This window comes from Oncorhynchus masou, chromosome 29 (assembly GCF_036934945.1).
Source record: "Oncorhynchus masou masou isolate Uvic2021 chromosome 29, UVic_Omas_1.1, whole genome shotgun sequence".
In the NCBI taxonomy this organism is placed as follows: domain Eukaryota; kingdom Metazoa; phylum Chordata; class Actinopteri; order Salmoniformes; family Salmonidae; genus Oncorhynchus; species Oncorhynchus masou.
The window spans coordinates 36,278,686-36,301,942 of record NC_088240.1 but is presented as its reverse complement, the minus strand read 5'-3'; the positions used below and the strand labels follow the sequence as shown (position 1 = coordinate 36,301,942).

The window sequence follows — 23,257 nt, the reverse complement described above, 5'->3', positions numbered from 1 at the left end:
AAATGGTAAAAACTGCCTTAATTTTGCTGGACCCCAGGAAGAGATCTGTAATAAATACAAATAGAAATTCAATCTTGCGCATTAAGTTTTACTTTAAATCTATTATAACTCCATGGTTTACTCAATTCACTTCTTCTTTATAATTTCTATAACACATTCCATTAGGCCTTTTCCATTAATCCTACTGACTAATCCTGTTAAGTGCAGTGAACCTTATAGTACCCGTTGTATAAAGCAATGGCTCCCATACTGTGTGTCGGGACCCACTTGTGGGTCACAAGTGGGTCACTAGAGCCCATACTCAAATCCACATCCAGTTAAATGTTTTGAAGAAGGGTTTTATTAATCAATTATAAACTTATTATTTTGATCTGGGTATTTTTTTGTCACTGCTTAACCCTGGTAGGTCATGAAGCAAAATGTTTGGTAACCCCTAGGAACGCGTAGAATTTACATACCTCTTGAATGTTATGTCAAAATGTATATTACCGCCTAAATAGACAGTAAGTTTATGGTTGTCATGAATCTTGCCATGGAGGCAGAACTGAGCTATTCCCGCTAGATGGGCCAACTGCAAAGTCAAAATGGGCTATATTGTAAAAATTCATGAAAACAAACATCTACTTTTTGGTCTTAATTTAAGATTAGGGTTAGCAGTGTGGTTAAAATCTGATTTTATAACTTTGTGGCTGTGCAAGTTAGTGACCATTCTGTAGAGCTGCCTCCAGGTCAAGATTCATAACAATAAATGCCAACCTGCAAATAGAATACACAAAAGCAATATTTTCTTCATGAGATTGCCATAAACAATAACTACTAATGATACATCCTTCTAGAAAGGTCTAGATCTCACCTTTCGGGTAAAATAGTTATAAATTACTGTGGTGTAGTTACTTTTGAGTACACAAGCTCAAGTACATAGTTTACAAAAATATAGAAATAAAAGCGATTCTTTGTCTGGATCAGAAAGGTCAGAAAATGTGACACTTACTCCCTATGCAAATGTGGGTCTGAAACCTGAGACTTCAAGTCAGCCCCACTGACAGTCATAGTGGAAAGCAGATAGATGGAGCTTTCTGGCACAATAAGGCACTGGACCCTGCCTCGTTCACTCGTCAGTCAGAACCGGTCCAGAAAAGCTCACAGTCCCCTAAATAGGGGACTTAACATCTAACCCTATCTAAGAGGTATGGTCACACAAAGGGAATTTTCTCAGGGCTATTTTCTCTCTTGATAACCACAATACATTCGGACTCTTTCTGTTGATTTCTTAGATTAGGTCCATAAAATGTTGGCTTTTGAGTAATTCAACAACTGCGTAGACTTGCAGAGAGAAAATATGATTGTGTCCATTAAATAAACAACATATTAGTGTATCTTTCTTTATGCCAATAATGGACAGTGTTAAAATACCAGCATGTTGTTTCTACAAACCTTCACAGAATAGTATTTGTTTAATTTAAAAATGTATTTTTGGATTCAGGATTTTTCTTTTGGATTCAGTTTTTAACATTTTATTAGGGGATTAGAATTTTATTGTAAAAAATGATCTCATGCCCTCACTAGCAGTATATGTAAACTCAGCAAAAAAAGAAATGTCCCTTTTTCAGGACCCTGTCGTTCAAAGATAATTTGTAAAAATCCAAATAACTTCACAGGTCTTCATTGTAAAGGGTTGAAACACTGTTTCCCATGCTTGTTCAATGACCCATAAACAATTAATGAACATGCACTTGTGGAACGGTCGTTAAGACACTAACAGCTTACAGATGGTAGGCAATTAAGGTCACAGTTATGAAAACTTAGGACACTAAAGAGGCCTTTCTACTGACTCTGAAAAACACCAAAAGAAAGATGCCCAGGGTCCCTGCTCATCTGTGTGAACGTGCCTTAGGCATGCTGCAAGGAGGCATGAGGACTGCAGATGTGGCCAGGGCAATACATTGCAATGTCTGTACTGTGAGACGCCTAAGACAGCGCTACAGGGAGACAGGATGGACAGCTGATCGTCCTTGCAGTGGCAGACCACGTGTAACAACACCTGCACAGGATCGGTACATCCAAACATCACACCTGCAGGACAGGTACAGGATGGCAACAACAACTGCCCGAGTTACACCAGGAATGCACAATCCCTCCATCAGTGCTCATACTGTCCTCAATAGGCTGAAAGAGGTTGGACTGAGGGATTGTAGACCTGTTGTAGGTCAGGTCCTCACCAGACATCACCGGCAACAACATCGCCTATGGGCACAAACCCACCGTCGCTGACCAGACAGGACTGGCAAAAAGTACTCTTCACTGACGAGTCACTGTTTTGTCTCACCAGGGTGATGGTCAGATTCGCGTTTATTGTCAAAGGAATGAGCGTTACACCGAGGCCTGCACTCTGGAGCAGGATCGATTTGGAGGTGGAGGGTTCATCATGGTCTGGGGATGTGTGTCACAGCATCATCAGACTGAGCTTGTTTTCATTGCAGGCAATCTCAACACTGTGCGTCACATGGAAGACATCGTCCTCCCTCATGTGGTACCCTTCCTGCAGGCTAATCCTGACATGACCCTTCAGCATGACAATGCCACCAGCCATACTGCTCGTTCTGTGCGTGACTTCCTGCAAGACAGGAATGTCAGTGTTCTGCCATGGCCAGCGAAGCCATTGAGCACGTCTGGGACCTGTTGGATCGGAGGGTGAGGGCAAGGGCCATTCCCCCCAGAAATGTCCTGGAACTTTTAGGTGCCTTGGTGGAAGAGTGCGGTAACATCTCCCAGTAAGAACTGGCAAATCTGATGCATTCCATGAGGAGGAGATGCACTGCAATACTTAATGCAGCTGGTGGCCACACTAGATACTGATGGTTACTTTTGATTTTGACCCCCTCTTTGTTCAGGGACACATTATTCCATTTATGTAAAACTTGTTCAGTTTATGTCTCAGTTGTTGAATCTTGTTATATTCATACAGATATTTACACATGTTAAATTTGCTGAAAATAAACGCACTTGACAGTGAGAGGACGTTTCTTTTTGTTGTTGCTGAGTTTAGGTATTCATGTGACTTTTCACTCAACAGTCACATGCCAGGCCATAGGTAAGAGGTGGAAGGGAAAATCTAGCTAATCACACGAGCACAAAGCATATGACGTCAGACATTTCTGCACTGGTGTACCAAGCATCATTTACCTTCATTGATGATTTTGGAGCTCCTCCCACAGAACAAATAATGCTTGGTTCTCAGAAAGATTCCACAATCAATTTGATGACTTTTTCCCAGCACAGTATAAGAACACAAATTCTTAGTACTCCAGTATACAATATAGCCTACTTGTTCATGGTGTTGCTTAAGGCAAACATGTAATTTAACTCTCCCAGTCGATAGAAACAACCCTACACAAGTAGCCTACATTAACAGTCTAAATGTAAGAGTTTGGTTGTGGTTGGGGAACTTTCTTGTCACAAGGGTGACCCTTTCAGCAAGCTCTGCACTAAAATCTCAGAGGACAAAATATCTCATGACCTGAGGACGTGTTGAAATGCGTAAAAGGAAAGGAGATTTGGTACAGTAATACACCAGAAGTACAGCATTAGACTGAAACGTCTGAACATAGTTTAGATTATACCAGAGAAAAGGGAAATGATTGGTCAAAGTATAACATTTCAGCCTGCATGTTCCTAATCCGCATGGCCTCCATACGCCAAAATTAGCACAATCTGATCAAGGTATTTTAATCTGTTTTTCCCAATGCAGAGTTGTAGTAAACATATCTTGTGTGATTCGGAAGTCTCTTTAGACTTTGTGTTCAGATGAAGATTTCTTGCATGAACTATGTGAGCCATGTTTTATCATGATTTAAACGATTAAAGGTTATATGAATGATATGTCATGCGATAAAATGGCAAAAACAACCTTATAAATTACACTAAGCAGAACTGATGACTGGATTATAGTTTGTTTTATAATTCTTCATGACCTTTTTTCTCCATAATTGGTAGTTCCAGTCTTGTCGCTGAAACTCCCATACAGACTCGGGAGAGGCGAAGGTCGAGAGCCGTGCGTCCTGCGACGAGAGCCGTGCATCCTCCGACACAACCCAACCAAGCCACACTGCTTCTTGACACAAGGCCCACTTAATCTGGAAGCCAGCCACACCAATGTGTCAGAGGAAACACTGTACACCTAGCAACTGTGTCAGCATGCACTGCGCCCAGCCCACCACAGGAGTCACTAGTGCACAATGGGACAAGGATATCCCTGCCAGCCAAACCCTCCCCTAACCCGGACAAATTGTGCGCAGCCCCATGGGTCTCCCGGTTGCGGCCGGCTGCGACAGAGCCTGGACTCAAACCCAGAATCTCTGGTGGCCGGGCTAGCACTGCACTGCACTGCACAGACCACTGCGCCACTCGGGAGGCCTGACTGGATTATAGTTAGTAGGTTATCAGACTTGCAAAAGTGATCGGATTTCAATATCTGTTGTTAAATTGTGTGAACTTTAAAAAAAAATATTTATGGGACTAATATTGTGTGTTTCACAGTATATGGACCTGTAGATATCATATTCTGTTGACTACCCAACACCCCATGTATTTTGGCCCGAGGCATTTCACTGGTTCACTGGTATGTCCAGCTCATAGTCCTCGTGTGTCAGGTGATTACCACGAGACCATGATCTTAATCCTTTCTGACCATACTTATAGAGGGCACATACATTGGAGGCTTTTCTAACGTTCCTGAGACTTCCTGGGTCACAGTGTACTTTCTCACAGGCTGTCCCTCGTGAAATTACATTTATGACTGTAGCCAAATGTTGAATACACAACTGAGGAACGTTACAAATGTGATTCCATATCCTTAGGGGAAAATAATTGAGCACGTAATTGCTGTGTGCTGGTGTACAAACTGGTTTGTGAGTGGCCAGAAGAGGACAAGAGGTGTTGAAGATGATCAAGGCGCTGTTGCTAGGTTTGGTTTGTTTTGTGACAATGCCCGATTCTACGGAGGCTCAGTTTCCTCGAGTCTGCAGCACAGTGGAGGGGATCGTCTCAAAGCAGTGCTGCCCTGCTCTCGGCTCTGATCCTGCTAATGTGTGTGGAACTTTATCTGGACGAGGAAACTGCTCCGATATCAGAGTCAGTACCAAACCCTGGGGCGGACCATATAGGTTGAGAAATGTTGATGATCGAGAAAGGTGGCCTATCAAATTCTTCAATCGGACATGCAGGTGCTTTGGTAAGTCAAATTAAGTGTTACATTTAAAGGGGCAATGTGCAGTTGCTACATACATTTTTGGAATTGTAAATTAATGATATGTACCCATTGATTATTGAAGAAAATGACTTATTAATGCCTCATAAGCTTAGTTCAACTGTTGTATCCCATAAGACACCAACATATAAGCTTGTTTTACTCCAATATTTGTAAAGAAAGTTAATATAAACAAACACTACAAAGCCTAAAAACATGGTTGAATTCTGTCTATGAATTTGAGAGTGGTTACATTTCTCCAGCCCCATCCCTCAGCTTTTTATCGAATCAGGGGCGGGGTGTGGGTTTGTTATTGTTTCAACTGCTGATTGCGCCTTTAAGTCTTAAATAAATGTTTTCAGCAAATCAGTGTTCACTATTGAATAATATAGGTTTTTGTTTGGATCACATTAGAACCTTAGAAATTACTAAATGGCAACTTCACCACTTTTCATCCACATATGAATTATCTTTAGCACCAAACCAGTGTCTACAAATAAAAACGGAATGTTTCTATGATTTGTGGTTAAAGAGATAAGATGAGAGATAAGAGAGAGAGATAAGATGAGAAGGTCCTAAAAAAATGCTTCTCTGTGACATAGTACGATTAAAAGTAAGAAAAACGGGCGTTTTCAAAACATGCAATGAGTTTCTAGCCAGAGGGAGGGCATTTTCTAGCCAGACAGAGGGCTCCCGAGTGGCACAATGGTCTAAGGCACTGAATCTCAGTGTTAGAGGCGTCACTACAGACCCTGGTTCAATTCTAGGCTGCATTACAACCGGTCGTGATTGGGAGTCCCATAGGGTTGTGCACAATTGGCCCAGCGTTGTCCGGGTTAAGGTTTGGCCGGCGTAGTGAATGAGTAATTAACTGACATGCCTATTTAAAGAAAGGTTAAATAATACATTTTCTTGCTCCCCATGTCACTATTTTTAAAATGTTGATGAAGTCATTAGGTAGAACCTTTAACATTGTATTTTATGTGCAAAACATTGAAATGCACCATTTTCACATATGTCGTCATTCGTTTGATGCTAGAGATAATGAATATGAGATTGAAAAGTTGCGGAGTTGCCCTTTAGTTGGGAATTGGGATAATTAGAAATTGTGATAATTGAACTGTCCCCATAAGTATATGGAACGGTCCACATTTTTGACTGTTCCCGTATACTTGATTTACCTTATCTATATCCACTTCATGTGTCTAGGTAACTTTGGTGGCTTCGACTGTGGCCAGTGTAAGTTTGGCTGGACAGGACCAAACTGTGATGTACGTAAAGCCCCGGTGGTGAGGAAGAACATCCACTCTCTGACTCCAGCTGAGCTTCAGGAGTTTCTGGATGTGTTGGACCGGGCCAAGAGCACCACACACCCAGACTATGTCATTGCCACACAGCACTGGCTGGGCCTGCTGGGGCCCAATGGAACCCAGCCCCAGTTTGCCAACATCTCCATCTACGACTTCTTTGTGTGGCAGCATTACTATTCTGTCAGAGACACACTTCTAGGTAAAACACCCATTGATTATTTTATAATTTCATACATTTATAGATTAAATAATAGTTTCAATATATTGAATTATACAGCAGCGTTGCAGTTCTTGACATAAAACGGTGCCTACTACCATACCCTGTTCAAAGGCATTTAAATATTGTGTCTTGCCCATTCACTCTGAATGGCACACACACACAATCCATGTCTCAATTGTCTCAAGTCATAAAAAACATTTTTTTGTACCTGTCTCCTCCCCTTCATCTACACTGATTGAAGTGGATTTAACAAGCGACATCAATAAGGGATCATAGCTTGTCTACGTCATGGAAAGAGCAGGTGTTCTTAATGTCTTGTACACTCAGTGTACATTAAATTACATTCAACCTTCAAGCTAATCCCTTCTTGGTTGCAACATAAATGAAAGACAAATGTTCTAAATGACTCACTTGCTGTGTTACTTATTTACTAGTTATATGTTTATATAATACTCTCCAATCTCCATGTATTGTATAGATAACAGAAGAGAACATTCAGAAGTTGCTCATGAAAAACCTTGTGTTTCTCTGTAGGTCCAGGTCGTCCTTTCAAGGCCATTGACTTCTCCCACAAAGGACCAGCCTTCATCACCTGGCACAGATACCACCTTCTCAGTCTGGAGAGAGACCTGCAGGTAAGAGTGGGTTTGAATGATGACGAGAAAGACGTGAAAAACTGCTTCGAATATGGATGAGAATAAAAGTTAACCTTTCCTCAATTCTGCAGAGACTGACTGGCAATGAGAACTTTGCTGTTCCATACTGGAACTTTGCCACAGGGCAGACTGAGTGTGACGTCTGTACAGACTCTCTCCTGGGGGGGCACAACCCAGACAACCCCTCCCTCATCAGTAACCAGTCCAGGTTCTCCAATTGGGGAGTGGTGTGCGACAGGTGCGTTTTTGGACAGAAACGAGTTAAAAACATTGTGGGCAGGTTACCCGGAAACAGATTAAGGCCTGGATTCAATCAGATCGTGCATTAATCTGTGTTAACCACCATTGTTTTGGCGGGGTATGAGCTGACATACAGTGCCTTGCGAAAGTATTCGGCCCCCTTGAACTTTGCAACCTTTTGTCACATTTCAGGCTTCAAACATAAAGATATAAAACTGTATTTTTTTGTGATGAATCAACAACAAGTGGGACACAATCATGAAGTGGAACGACATTTATTGGATATTTCAAACTTTTTTAACAAATCAAAAACTGAAAAATTGGGCGTGCAAAATTATTCAGCCCCCTTAAGTTAATACTTTGTTTGCTGCGATTACAGCTGTAAGTCGCTTGGGGTATGTCTCTATCAGTTTTGCACATCGAGAGACTGAATTTTTTTCCCATTCCTCCTTGCAAAACAGCTCGAGCTCAGTAAGGTTGGATGGAGAGCATTTGTGAACAGCAGTTTTCAGTTCTTTCCACAGATTCTCGATTGGATTCAGGTCTGGACTTTGACTTGGCCATTCTAACACCTGGATATGTTTATTTTTGAACCATTCCATTGTAGATTTTGCTTTATGTTTTGGATCATTGTCTTGTTGGAAGACACATCTCCGTCCCAGTCTCAGGTCTTTTGCAGACTCCATCAGGTTTTCTTCCAGAATGGTCCTGTATTTGGCTCCATCCATCTTCCCATCAATTTTAACCATCTTCCATGTCCCTGCTGAAGAAAAGCAGGCCCAAACCATGATGCTGCCACCACCATGTTTGACAGTGGGTATGGTGTGTTCAGGGTGATGAGCTGTGTTGCTTTTACGCCAAACATAACGTTTTGCATTGTTGCCAAAAAGTTCAATTTTGGTTTCATCTGACCAGAGCACCTTCTTCCACATGTTTGGTGTGTCTCCCAGGTGGCTTGTGGCAAACTTTAAACGACACTTTTTATGGATATCTTTAAGAAATTGCTTTCTTCTTGCCACTCTTCCATAAAGGCCAGATTTGTGCAATATACGACTGATTGTTGTCCTATGGACAGAGTCTCCCACCTCAGCTGTAGATCTCTGCAGTTCATCCAGAGTGATCATGGGCCTCTTGGCTGCATCTCTGATCAGTCTTCTCCTTGTATGAGCTGAAAATTTAGAGGGACGGCCAGGTCTTGGTAGATTTGCAGTGGTCTGACACTCCTTCCATTTCAATATTATCGCTTGTACAGTGCTCCTTGGGATGTTTAAAGCTTGGGAAATCTTTTTTGTATCCAAATCCGGCTTTAAACTTCTTCACAACAGTATCTCGGACCTGTCTGGTGTGTTCCTTGTTCTTCATGATGCTCTCTGCGCTTTTAACGGACCTCTGAGACTTTCACAGTGCAGATGCATTTATATGGAGACTTGATTACACACAGGTGGATTGTATTTATCATCATTAGTCATTTAGGTCAACATTGGATCATTCAGAGATCCTCACTGAACTTCTGGAGAGAGTTTGCTGCACTGAAAGTAAAGGGGCTGAATAATTTTGCACGCCCAATTTTTCAGTTTTTGATTTTTAAAAAAAGTTTGAAATATCCAATAAATGTCATTCCACTTCATGATTGTGTCCCACTTGTTGTTGATTCTTCAAAAAAATACAGTTTTATATCTTTATGTTTGAAGCCTGAAATGTGGCAAAAGGTCGCAAAGTTCAAGGGCGCCGAATACTTTCGCAAGGCACTGTATCGGTGAGTGGCTGCTCTTGTGTGTCACAAACCACTTCATTATTATCCCTACTGTGTTAGAGGTTCAATCCAGCGCTAGAAAGTGCAGCCGTTATCGATATTAGAAATAATGACTCTCAAATATCAAACTATAGATGTGTTACGCTCAGTGTCAATATTAGCATGTAAATCTTAGTGGTGGTGGGGGTGGTGGGGGGGAATTAAACTATAACGGTGATAACCGGTGCCCACAAACTGTTAGAGCCTACATAAATCTGTCCCAACAGAGGAGCTTTCTTTTCAGTATCATGGAATGAATCTTTATTACCGCTACATCTGGCTATCATCTGGCTATTACCTCCTCATCTGGCAGCGAATAGTTCATTCAGCCTCATTTACTGGATAAAAAACACAATGGCTGATATGTCTGACTTGCTTAGATAAATATGGTTTCTAGTGACTCCTTGTGGATTTGTGTAACTCAATAAAAACTGCATTCTCCTTCAATAATTAACTAATGCCGACGTCGGTTTTGACTTTTAAACCATGCACAAACATTATTACATTCATGTTCAGTAGATTCATAATGTCTGTTCTCATGTCACTAAAACTATTACATTTATGTTCTTATGTCACTAAAACCAAGCCTTCGTTCAGCACTTTCAAAATGGTTAGAAATTCAGATAGGCGTTAGTTCAGATATTTTCAGCAAGATGTTGAGGTGTTAACTTTACTCTTCTTTAAGTCACCACAGAGAGAGAGAGCGCGCAAGAGATACACGGTTAGCCTACCATTTGAAGTATTTTATTAGGCCTATACCAAACAAAACAACCCTTGCAATATCAACTGGAATTACATGGGTCTATTACTTCCAGGCAAACATGGTTACAGACCCAACAACATTATAGTATCCCCTCCTCATTGAGAAAAGCACATGAACTAATTATAATTCACAAAGTAAACTGCATCATTCCAAAATTGCCTAAAATATTGAATAACAAACTAATGAGATAGACCTACAGTGCATTCGAAAAGTATTCAGACCCCTTGACTTATTCCACATTTTGTTACATTACAGACTTATTCCAAAATGGATGAAATTGTTTTTCAATTTACACACAATACCCCATCATGACAAAGCAACATTTTTATTTTTGCAAATGTATACAAATAAAAAACTTCAATATCACATTCACATAAGTATTCAGACCCTTTATTCAGTACTTTGTTGAAGCACCTTTGGCAGCAATTACAGCCTTGAGTCTTCTTGGGTATGACGCTACAAGTTTGGCACACCTGTATTGGGGGAGTTTCTCCCATTCTTCTCTGCAGATCCTCTCAAGCTCTGTCAGGTTGGATTGGGAGCGTCGCTGCACAACAATTTTCAGGTCTCTCCGGAGATGTTCGATTGGGTTCTAGTCCGGGCTCTGACTGGGCCTCTCAAGGACATTCAGACACTTGTCCCGAAGCCACTCCTGCGTTGTCGTGGCTGTATGCTTAGGGTCATTGTCCTGTTGGAAGGTGAACCTTCACAGCATTCTGAGGTCCTGAACGCTCTGGAGCAGGTTTTCATCAAGGATCTCTCTGTCCTTTGCTCCGTTCATCTTTCCCTCAATCCTGACTAGTCTCCCAGTCCCTGCCACTAAAAAACATCCCCACATCATGATGCTGCCACCACCATGCTTCACCGTAGGGATGGTGGAAGTTTTTTTTGGTACCCTTCCCCAGATTTGTGCCTCGACACAATCCTGTCTCGGAGCTCTATGGACAATTCCTTCGATTTCATGGCTTGTTTTTTACTCTGACATGCACTTTCAACTGCGAGACCTTATATAGACAGATGTGTCTTTCCAAATCATGTCCAATCAATTTAATTTTCCACAGGGAGACTCCAATCAATGTTGTAGAAACATCTCAAGGATGCACTCGAGCTAGATTTCGAGTCCTGTAGCAAAGTGTCTGAATACATATGTAAATGAAGTATTTTTGTTTTTATTTTTTATTTGATAAAATTTCTAAACCTGTTTTCACTTTGTAATTATGGAGTATTGTGTGTAGATTGACGAGGAAATTGTTTTATTGAATACATTTTAGAATAAGTCAGTAATGTAACAAAATGTGGAAAAAGGGAAAGGGTCAGAATACTTTCCGAATGCACTATAAGCAATATAGCAATTGAGATGTAACAAGTATGGCATAAAGGAACGATGTGCAGATAAGAAGCAGTGGTGTGTATTCATGGATGCCAAGGGAAGCCAGGCTTCCCCCCAAAAATCTACCAAAAGTAAAAATGTCTTTTGTCTCTCTGTGTTTCATAATTTTCTTTGAAATCACACGAGGCTGAATGTAATCTCACAAGAGAAAGCATCCGAGCGAGCGAAACAGCTCCCCTTTGTTTCTCTACGTATAGGCCATCTATCGGAAGCTATGTGGTCCAATTGAATTGTTGCCGCCCGTAGCATTGAAGGCTAGGTAAGCCAGCGAGCATCTGGCCTCCCGTCATAAAAAAAGTATACAAGAACCAAAAAAAGTGTCAAGGGAAGCCAGCTTGGATTTGGCGTCACTCCTATCGAATCCTATTTAGGGCATACGTCATTGACTTGAACTGTTGCATCTCATGGTGTTGTTCTCCATTGGCTAGCTAGCCAGCTAGCTAAAATTAGCCCTTTCCTAAATTAGCCATGGATGTGGATAGTTATTGGAATAGTGGTTTTACTTAATTGTACATACTGGTCAATGATTATAATGTTGATTCTGATCTAACCATTAAGAGGTTAATTCATACATTGTTGTACCCCTGGCCTGAAGGGATGGGAGTTCAATATGTAGCTGGATGTAGAAGGCTAATGCTAACTAGCTAACGTTCAGTGGACTAAAGCATTAAGTAAAAATACTTTAAAGTACTCACTTTTACTTGTGTTATTTTCTATGAAGGTATCTTTACTTTAACTCAAGTATGACAATTGGGTACTTTTTCCACCACTGCTAACGTTGCCCATGAATGGAAGTTAAGCTTGCGAGCAAGCATTTTAGCCAGGTAGCCTAGGACAACAAAAAAATAAAAACATGTACTGTGTGACAGAGTAATAGACCTTTCGTCAACATGAAAGAGAGCAGGATGGCATTGGCGTTTCTCTACAAGTAGGGTTAGTCAACAGGTTTTTCTACACACACACTCACACACAGAAATCAGAACCATGGACAGCCACATCATATTTAGCATACATTGATTGGACTAAATCGTTTTTGGTATCTTTTAGTTGTCACTGTATTAGACTAAGCAGAGGTGATTTTATGATGTTGAAGTTGAAATGGTGCTGAAATAGTGGAGGCAGTCTTTGCAACTTGCGATATTTGTATTTGTATTTATTAAAGATCCCCGTTAGCTGCTGCCAAGGCAAAACTGCTCTTTGTTGGGTCCAGCAACATTAAGGCAGTTATATACAGTTTAAAATATTACATGACATTACATTTCATAACACTTTACCCAATACATTTATGTTTTTCCCTCAGGCCACTGCTCCACTATCACATATTTACAATACAACATCTATGTGTACGTGTGTAGAGTGTTTGTCTTATCATGTGTATGTGTCTCTGTGCCTGTGTCTCTTCACAATCCCTGGTAACTCTCTGTGGTTCTAAATCAATAGTTGTTTAGTGGTCCCAAAATGTCGGAAACATTAACTTGCTAGACCATGCTGTAGGTCATGTAACTGTCTCTTATTGTACATGCAATATGCATTATGGACAGAGGTCGCTATCCAGTTTTGTGATAAAACAAAGGTGTGGTTGAATGTATTGTTGTGATTAGCATGAGATTAGCATTAGGTTGTAAGCAACAAGAACATTTCCGAGGACATAGACATATCTGGGCAGAAAGCTTAAATTATAGTTACTCTAACAGCACAGTAGCTATTACAGTGAGATAATACCGTGCTATTGTTTGAGGAGAGTGTACAGTTATGACCTTGAAAATGTATCAATAAACCAATTAGGCACATTTGGGCAGACTGGATACAACATTTTGAGCTAAATGCAAAGGTTAATTGGATCAGTCTAAAATGTTGCACATACACTGCTGCCATCTAGTGGCCAAAATCTAAATTGCACGAGCATCCCGGAGTCGCTTCTTCACTGTTGACATTGAGACTGGTGTTTTGCGTGTACTATTTAATGAAGCTCCCAGTTGAGGACTTGTGAGGCGTCAGTTTCTCAAACTAGACACTCTAATGTACTTGTCCTCTTGCTCAGTTGTGCACCGGGGCCTCCCACTCCTCTTTCTATTCTGGTTAGAGCCAGTTTGCGCTGTTCTGTGAAGGGAGTTGTGCACAGCGTTGTACGAGATCTTCAGTTTCTTGGCAATTTCTCTCATGGAATAGCCTTACTTTCTCAGAACAAGAATACACTGACAAGTTTCAGAAGAAAGTTCTTTGTTTCTGGCCATTTTGAGCCTGTAATCGAATCCACAAATGCTCATGCTCCAGATACTCAATGAGTCTAAAGAAGGCCAGTTTTATTTCTTCTTTAATAAGAACAGCAGTTTTCAGCTGTGCTAACATAATTGCAAAAGGATTTTCTGATGATCAAATAGCCTTTTAAAATGATAAACTTGGATTAGCTAACACAACATGCCGTTGAAACACAGGAGATATGATTGCTAAGAATGGGCCTCTGTACGCCTATGTAGATATTCCATTAAAAAACTGTCAGTTTCCAGCTACAATAGTTATTTACAACATTAACAATGTCTATACTGTATTTCTGAACAATTTGAAGTTATTTTAATGGGCAAAAAATGAGCTTTTCTTTCAAAAACAAGGACATTTCTAAGTGACCCCAAACTTTTGAACGGTAATGTCTACACATATTATATATATTTTTGGCTGAACATGTTGAGTCACCACTGGTTAGGCTAATGCATGTTTATATGTTCATTTGGCTGGGGGGATTTATGTCTATGAGTCTAACTTGAAACTGCGGACTGCATGGGATTTGTCAGATTATAGTCGAGTGTGGCTTTGTTGCATCCAATGGCAGTCTCTGCGATAACGCAACCAGACACTTGTGGATTTGACAGATCTAAAGCAGTTCTACCTTCGACACCGCCAAAACAACGCTATGTCAATCGGATTGAATCTAGCCCAAAACCAATTAAGACATTTCATTGAAAGTAAAGCACTATGCTTCATCCATGTCTGGGAAACCATGCCCTGTCTGTACTATACCTGTGCTGTTTATGCTTTCTGGGCCTATGCTGGTTTTGATACTACTGGGTACATGTTGCTTGAATTCCCCCTCCCCCCCCAGCCTGGATGAATATAACCGCCTGGTCACTCTCTGTAATGGGACCAGTGAGGGGAGCATTAGGAGAGGTCAGCTGGGTGGCGCGAGGACCAACACGAGTCTGCCCACCATGAATGATGTCAGGAGCTGTTTAAACATCCGAGACTTTGACAACGCTCCGTTCTACACTAACTCTACCTTCAGCTTCAGGTGACCTAATCTATTGACACTGACCTGGGACATTACGCATAAAGGTATTATCCAATAAAGTAACGTTGAGTAATCTGTCTCGATTGCGTTGTTTCTGACTTCCAACTGTAATTTGTTTTCTACACAGGAATTCTCTTGAAGGCTATGACAAGCCAGATGGCGAGGCAGAGCTTGACTCGTCAGTGAACAACCTGCACAACCTGGTCCACTCCTTCCTCAATGGAACCAGTGCTCTGTCTCACTCTGCAGCCAATGACCCCATCTTTCTAGTAATGATCTAGTTTGAACAATTGCTTATGAGTCCATGTATTGCAGTATTGTATTTGACTGTCATGAGGGATAAAGTAAACTATTTTGTAGTTAGCCGTTTTCTGTGCAGAAGATTTAATTTTTTTTTTTAATTTTACCTTTATTTAAGCAGGCAAGTCAGTTAAGAACAAATTCTTATTTTCAATGACGGCCTGGGAACAGTGGGTTAACTGCCTGTTCAGGGGCAGAACGACAGATTTGTACCTTGTCAGCTCGAGGGTTTTGAACTCGCAACCTTCCGGTTACTAGCCCAACGCTCTAGCCACTAGGCTACCCTGCCGCCCCAAGATGCTTAAATGTTTGATATCACCTTATATTAAGTTGTCCCTATTACTATGTAACTACACAGTAATAACTGTAGTAACAACATAGTAGTTACTATGTAATTACATGATACTAGAGTTATAGCGGTTTAAGTTATTACACAATTAGAACACAGACTTTGTAATTGCACATCCACTTGCTGAAGGATATCCCCCTGATGCTATTAAATATTTTCTTGTTCCACTATGTGACTAGTTTTGCCATTACACGTTTGAAAGTCACCTGTGAATGATCATTTGAATAACACCGAACCAATATATGACCTCGTTACTATACTATACAGTGCCACTACAGTCAAATCCACAGGTAATACCAGCGTTGATATCGTCTTGATGTAATTATGTAAATCGGCTAGGACCTAGTAAAGACAATTGTAACAAGGCACACCCTCTCATTAACTGCTGATTATTTTAAATACATTTTTTTGTCTGTGTTATTACCTGCTTCTAAGGTTATACCGAATAGAAAGTAATGTAAGAAGGATGTAGTTGAATGGAAGGACGTAGTTGAATGGAAGGACGTAGTTGAATGGAAGGACGTAGTTGAATGGAAGGACGTAGTTGAATGGGATACACTTGTAATTATCATGTAACCAGCCAGGACCAAGCTACTTAATGTGAAGGGAAACCCAGTAGGTAATAATGCCTTTCATTACTCTGTGGTTAGCATGTAACAGCCTCTCATGTCCTAGTCTACTTACATCATTAGATCAAGATGGTATCAACCCCTGAAATTACACTTGAATTTGATGGCAGTGTAGTTACATCTGACAAGGTCATATTTTGGTTTGACTATTTATTAACATTGTAATTCACTGGGGACTTCCAAATGTGTAATTGCAAAACAGTAGTTACATCGTGGAACAATAACATGTGGAATAACATGAATAATTATGCATGTGGGATAACCTTCAGCAAGTGGATGTGGAATTACACCGTCCTTGTTCCAATTGTGTAATATGTGATACCGCTAAACCCTATTACAATGTAAATGCATAGCAATAACTATGTGGGTATTTCACTGTTACTACAGTTATTACTGTGCAGTTACATTGCAATAAAGGACAATTTGATGTAGTGTTGGCAACTTAATTCAAAGTGTTACCAAATGTTTTAAAGTTACATAACTCTATCTCTTTAAAGGTGCTCCATGCTTTCACTGATGCCATTTTTGATGAGTGGATGAGGAAGTCTGCTCCCCCAAACTCCAGTTTCCCCGATGAGATGGCCCCCATTGGTCACAACAGAGATTACAACATGGTGCCATTCTTCCCTCCTGTGACCAATGAAGAGATTTACGTTGCGTCTGACCAGCTGGGATATTCTTATGCCATTGAACTGGATGGTTAGTGATTTCACAGTCGTCTTTGCAATAAAATGAATCGTCATCAACTTTTTCTTATTTTATCATCAGGTCAAAATGAAATAAGAAAAGCTCTCATAAAGGTCTTGTTTGCATTAAATCTCTCTTCTTTATATCCCTTCCTCAGCTATGGACAGTGGATTTGTGTTTGTGCTGGGGTCCACTCTGGGCGGTGTTTTCCTGGGTCTCCTGGTTCTTCTACTTGTCTTGGTCCTCTACTTGCAGCAGCGCAGGAAGCGTGGCTTTGAACCCCTTATCAATGCACAGTTCACCAACAAAAAGTACACAGAGGAAGCCTAAACAGTATGTACTGTACACTTTGGGTTAATATCCTTGTTGCTTCTCATGTTGAAATGTATCTCAGTACTAAATTACTTGCGCTCTGTCAAACCAGACATTGTTGATGGGAATTTACAGTACAATGTATTAGTGTTTTGCTTCTTCTTTTACCTACACTACCCTGTTCTTGTTCTGCTTAAAAAATAACAGAGCATACAGTAGGACATTTTGTTTATGTGAAATGATTTAATAATGTGATGATGTATCCATTATTACCTAAGATTGACATTATCCAGTTTTTGTCCCTAACTGAAGAATCCATTATAATATATATAACAAAATATATATTATGCATTTAAATAACATTTTCAAAAATTGCAAAGCTATTATTATCTTTTTAACAAATATTTATTTGCATGAAAGAGTAACAAAACACAGATGCAACCATTTTAATTGCATTAAAAAACTGTAAGGCATATTTGTTTGTACGGTCTTTATGTTAACTATATCATCAACCTTATTGGCTTGAAACTGTTTTCCAACTCCAAGCAAGATATTATCGTGATCATATTTTTTTTTGTTACAATAGAATGCATTTGATTGTATGAAATGTTGATGAATAAGGTTTCTGAAACATTAGTTTTTTACATTACTTTTGCTGATCCATGAACATACAGTACAAGACAAAATATAAGAAAAATATGACCATTAAAAGTGCAATAATACAAAAAAAATAACTCTGCATCCTGCGAGATCATTATTCATAATAAAGAATCTTATTTTAAGGACACACTGACAAAGAGACAAAAAATGTTTGTTCTCCATTATTTTGCACATCATCATCATCTGCCAAGGTGAACACTAATACTGGTTAATCAAGAGGCAACGAAGCAAGCTCACAATTGATATGCTGCAACAAGGCCAATAAGAGATGATAATTAGAGCTGAAGAATATTAATATAATACTGGCTAACTCCCATGATATGTATGCTTAGCTTAGCTGGCCTTCATGGTTTACTGAGTTGACCGGCCGGCCCTCTGAGAACACCATACTACTTGAGGCTGGTTTTATTGGCTAGCATTTGAGGGGGGAAATACAGTACGCCCCCTTCAGTAATGCCAATCCTTTCCCAGTCTCTGTAGGTACGCTCTACTGCCTATCCTCACTGGAGCATTCAACCCTGTCCAGACACTCTCTACCTTCTAAGATTCTCATTTCACAGGTGGCTGTGGTCGGCTTTGAGCCTGTCTCTGCACACAGAACCACTCAGGCACCAGAGATAAATGAAGGGGGCTTTTTTTGCCTTTGGCATTTTTTTGTCTTCAATGTGCTATGTTTTTACCTACTACAATTTGGCACCTCATCTTGATCCTCATTCGTTCTCTCTTGTTTTTAATAATGAATGAATAACTGGTTTGAATCAATGTTTGAATCAATGTTAAGTGAACTGTAATTTCGACAGATCTACTTGTGAATCATAAATACATTAGTGGTTACAGTTAAATGCAGATGTTGACATTAGCTCACTTGACATTAGAGATATTTAAGTGCATTAACTTTAACTGCACATTTAAACGGATTAATTAATGATATTGTCAATAAATGTTGGAAATCTTGAAATCTGAGGGCCTCAGTTGAGTTCATGAGAAGTGCTTGCTAGAACTGTTAGAACATGGTGTCTTACTGTATCTAAATGTTCCTTCATAATGACAGATGGGAAGTTAGACATCACATTGCAGGTAGTGAAAACACGAGATGAACATATGCTTATGAAGTTATTAAGTGTGCAGTTCAAAACAAGTTGAATTAACATTAAAAACATCTCAATCCTGAGTTATCAGGTAAAGGTTAATATCTGAGGATATAAAAAAAAATATAAGGGGAAAGAATTATGTAAACTTTCAATAACCTCATACCAATAAATGCAGACCGATCGTTTCTAAATGGTTGGACATTCTCTTATTCTCCACAATTATGGGAAAATCGGACATAGTGGATAACGCCATATAACATAACTTAAAGCAATCATTCTGATGAGGTTCTTTGTGGTATGATAACATCTGCACTCAAAACAACAGAATGCAGTAAATGGTATAAACTTATATTAGATAGACTACGTGGCCAAAAGTATGTGGACACCTGCTTGTCAAACATCTCAACATCTCCGGGCTTTAATATGGAGTTGGTCCCCCCTTTGCTTCCATTCAGTCACAAGAGCATTAGTGAGGTCGGGCACTGATGGTGGGCGATTAGATCTGGTTTGCAGTCGGCGTTCCAATGTTTATTTGATTTATTTCACCAATTCATCCCAAAGGAGTTCGATAGGGTTGAGGACCCTGTGCAGGACAGTCAAGCTCTTCCACACCGATCTCGACAAACCATTTCTGTAAGAACTTTGCTTTGTGCACGGGGGCATTGACATGCTGAACAGGAAAGGGCCTTCCCCAAACTGTTGTCATAAAGACGGAAGCACAGAATCGCCTAGAATGTCATTGTATGCTGTAGGTTTAATATTTCTCTTCACTGGAACTAAGGGGCCTAGCCAGAACCATGAAAAACTGCCCCAGACCAATATTTATCCTCCACCAAACTTTACAGTGGGCACTATGCATTTGGGCAGGTAGCGTTCTACTGGCATCTGCCAAACCCAGATCTGTCTGCCGAACTGCCAGATTGTGAAGCGTGATTCATCACTCCAGAGAACGCGTTTCCACTGCTCCAGAGTCCAATGAGGGGTGGGCTTTACACTGCTCCAGCCAACGCTTAGTATTGAGTATGGTGATCTTAGTCTTGTGTGTGGCTGCTCGGACATGGAAACCCACTTCATGAAGCTCCCGACTAACAGTTCTTGAGCTAATATTGCTTCCAGAGGCAGTTTGGAACTCGGTAGTGAGAGCTGCAACTGTGGACAGATGATTTTTACGTGCTATGCGCTTCAGCAGTCAGCTGTCCCGTTCTCTGTACTTGTGTGGCCTAACACTTCACGGCTGAGCGGTTGTTGCTTCTAGACGATTCCACTTCACAGTCACAGAACTTACAGTTGACCGAGGCAGCTCTAGCAGGGCAGAAATTTGACAAACTGAGCTCTTCATTAAGGCCATTCTACTGCCAATGTTTGTCTATGGAGATTGCATGGCGGTGTGCTCGATTTTATACACCTGTCAGCGACGGATGTGGCTGAAACAGCCAAATCCACTAATTTGAAGGGATGTTCACATACTTTTGTATATATAGTGTTTGAGTTGTACAATATTTTACCTGATTAACATTAAACATGTTTCATATGTATCATATGTATGTATTTCTGTCAATGTAGAAAAATATTCAATAATATTTAAAGCAGAAGAACCAAGGACGAAATCAACAATTAATGTGAAAGCCATTCTGTATCTATGGTATTTTTCTGTGATTTTGGGGAATTTGGGTGTGTTTTATGAATGAAGAAATGCACTGCTGACCTGTCAACAAGTAAAATACCTGCCAGCTGAGATCACCTTACACCATAGTAGACATGTTCTAGTTCTATCTTCTGATCACCTCTTGGTGCACCCTCTCCACAATCTCACAGTGGTACAACATAATCATCTTATATAGCATAAAAAAAATAGACCAAAAGTACAATTACTTTTTCTCATGGAGACCTAATAACATCTGCCTTATGCCAGAAAAAAGTAATTCCTTTGGGCTTCTTGAACAATGTTTGACGGTGGATCATCTGTTTCTATTTTGGAGTGACGGGAGTCATGTGAAGTCCTGCCTAAGGATGGCACCAATGACCAGACACTTTAGGAGGAGGAAGGGGGATCCAGGATGCATGACTGCTGTCTCCAGAGCAGAGAAGACCCCTCTACCTATCCGAGAGGCCAAGGCTGCCTGAATACTGTCTGCTTGACTGTAGCTCCAGTCTGCTTGAGTAGAAAAACACACCGTAGAGAGAGATCCTTCTGTCCACGTTGGGTGAGTTCCCCCAGCATTATCTCCATAGCCTGTGCAGTGCCAGGACTGAGAGGGCCAGGCTGGCCAGCAGGGCTGCTGAGGGGGCAGGGTGTGTGGCTGCTGCTGAATCCTCCACCGGGCCGCTCCCGCTCCGGTCCGCTCCCACCACCGGTGCCTCGGTGCTGGCAAAGTCAAACTCAGTGACGCAGGCCTCCGTGCAGCCGCTGCCACTGCCTGAGCCACTGCCCTCATCACCTGGACAACAGCACAGGAACATAGAGGGCACGGTAAGCAGTCAATAAATATACAGAGGAAGTAACTGACAGAGAGAGGACTATTGGTATAAAATACACTTTCAACATTGAAGTGATCACATGAATTTAGAAATAATTGCTGCATTTTTTGAACATGAAAATGTGAAGTATAAAAACAAAAAACAAAAAATCCAATACTTGTGCGGTAGGTATACTGGGAAAAACTGTATAGCTACAGTATTTCTTAACAATGTAATATTTATTTTAAAAAATGTGTGGAGTTACTTACTTGAGTCTTGAAAGTAGATATCATTGCCATTGTAGGCATTTTTTAACTTGTTTGTCATCACTCTCAGAGCCATGATCTGCTGGCGAATGAACGTGTCAGGCCTGGTGATGTCCACGCCCACCTCCGGGTTATTCACCTGATTGGTCAATCCGTCTTTCATAACCTCTGGGAAATACCTGCCAGGCAGGACAAAAAGAAGATGACTTCATTTCATATGTACTAAAAAGAGAGTTACCATAGTTACCACTGAAATCCCTTGGAACTGTTTTTTTATAGAAGTCATGTCTTAAGCACACTGAGAGAAACCAATTCATTAGGCAATTAGCAGAACATTTCATGTGTAACATTGGAGCAACTCACTGGGGTGAATGAGAGTAATGCCAGAGCGGTTAATGACACTCGACAGCCTCATTAACCCTTAGCCTACAATTTCCGCAGCCCCGCGGAAGTCAAATTTACATAACACAAAAATCCCCATCAAAATCCATCTGTTTAAGCTAGAGATATTTTTTTGCATGGGCTGCGTCTCAACCCAGCGAAATCAGCCTTCTGCATCTGTGGGGAAAGGTGGCAGAGCTAGAGCTGTTTGTCAGTGTAACGATGTGCGCTGAGAGTCGGGTTCAGGGAGTGAGTGTTTAAATAATCACAACATAATACAAAATAAGAAACACGAACAACGCACAGACATGACACAGGAACAGAAACAATAACGCCTGGGGAAGGAACAAAAGGGAGGGACATATAGGGAAAGTAATCAAGGAAGTGATGGAGTCCAGGTGAGTCTGATGATGCAGAAAAATGTATCCAGGCTTTTGCCACTTCTCGGTTAGACTACTGCAATGCTCTATTTTCCGGCCACCCGGATAAAGAACTAAATAAACTTCAGTTAGTGCTAAACACGGCTGCTAGAATCTTGACTAGAACCAACCAATGTGATCATATTACTCCAGTGCCAGCCTCTCTACACTGGCTTCCTGTTAACGCAAGGGCTGATTAAGGTTTTACTGCTAGCCTACAAAGCATTACATGGGCTTGCTCCTACCTATCTTTCCGATTTGGTCCTGCCGTACATACCTACACGTACGCTAAGGTCACAAGAATCAGGCCTCCTTACTGTCCCTAGAATTTCTAAGCAAACAGCTGGAGGCAGGGCTTTCTCCTATAGAGCTCCAATAGTCTGCCTACCCATGTGAGAGACGCTGACTCGGTCTCAACCTTTAAGTCTTTATTGAAGACTCATCTCTTCAGTAGGTCCTATGATTGAGTGTAGTCTGGCCCAGGAGTGTGAAGGTGAACGGAAAGGCACTGGAGCAACGAACCACCCTTGCTGTCTCTGCCTTGCCGGTTCACCTATCTCCACTGGGGTGCTCTGCCTCTAACCCTATTACAGGGGCTGAGTCACTGGCTTACTGGTGCTCTTCCATGCCGTCCCTAGGAGGGGTGCGTCACTTGAGTGGGTTGAGTTACTGACGTGATCTTCCTGTACGGGTTGGCGCCCCCCCTTGGGTTGTGCCGTGGTGGAGATCTTTGTGGGCTATACTCGGCCTTGTCTCAGGATGGTAAGTTGGTGGTTGAAGATATCCCTCTAGTGGTGTGGGGGCTGT

The 23,257-nt window shown here is 41.0% G+C and overlaps 2 protein-coding genes across 2 annotated transcripts in view; one reads left to right on the top strand and one right to left on the bottom strand.

The window, feature by feature from the left end:
• Positions 1-4,724: 4,724 nt before the first annotated feature.
• LOC135519424 (L-dopachrome tautomerase-like) lies at positions 4,725-18,767 on the top strand. The gene is made up of 8 exons (XM_064944639.1): positions 4,725-5,230; positions 6,455-6,754; positions 7,310-7,410; positions 7,503-7,669; positions 14,714-14,899; positions 15,027-15,168; positions 16,675-16,876; positions 17,022-18,767. Exons 1-8 carry the CDS (start codon positions 4,942-4,944, stop codon positions 17,192-17,194), a joined length of 1,560 nt encoding a protein of 519 aa, XP_064800711.1. The 5' UTR covers positions 4,725-4,941; the 3' UTR covers positions 17,195-18,767.
• A 14-nt stretch (positions 18,768-18,781) lies between these two features.
• LOC135519423 (glypican-6-like) overlaps positions 18,782-23,257 on the bottom strand; it is a 115,490-nt gene continuing 111,014 nt past the window's right edge. Inside the window, exons 8-9 of the mRNA XM_064944638.1 lie at positions 21,654-21,829; positions 18,782-21,365 (exon numbers count right to left, since the gene is read on the bottom strand). Of these exons, the coding sequence (XP_064800710.1) occupies positions 21,148-21,365; positions 21,654-21,829 (394 nt within the window). The 3' untranslated portion in view covers positions 18,782-21,147. The remainder of the gene's footprint in view (positions 21,366-21,653; positions 21,830-23,257) is intronic.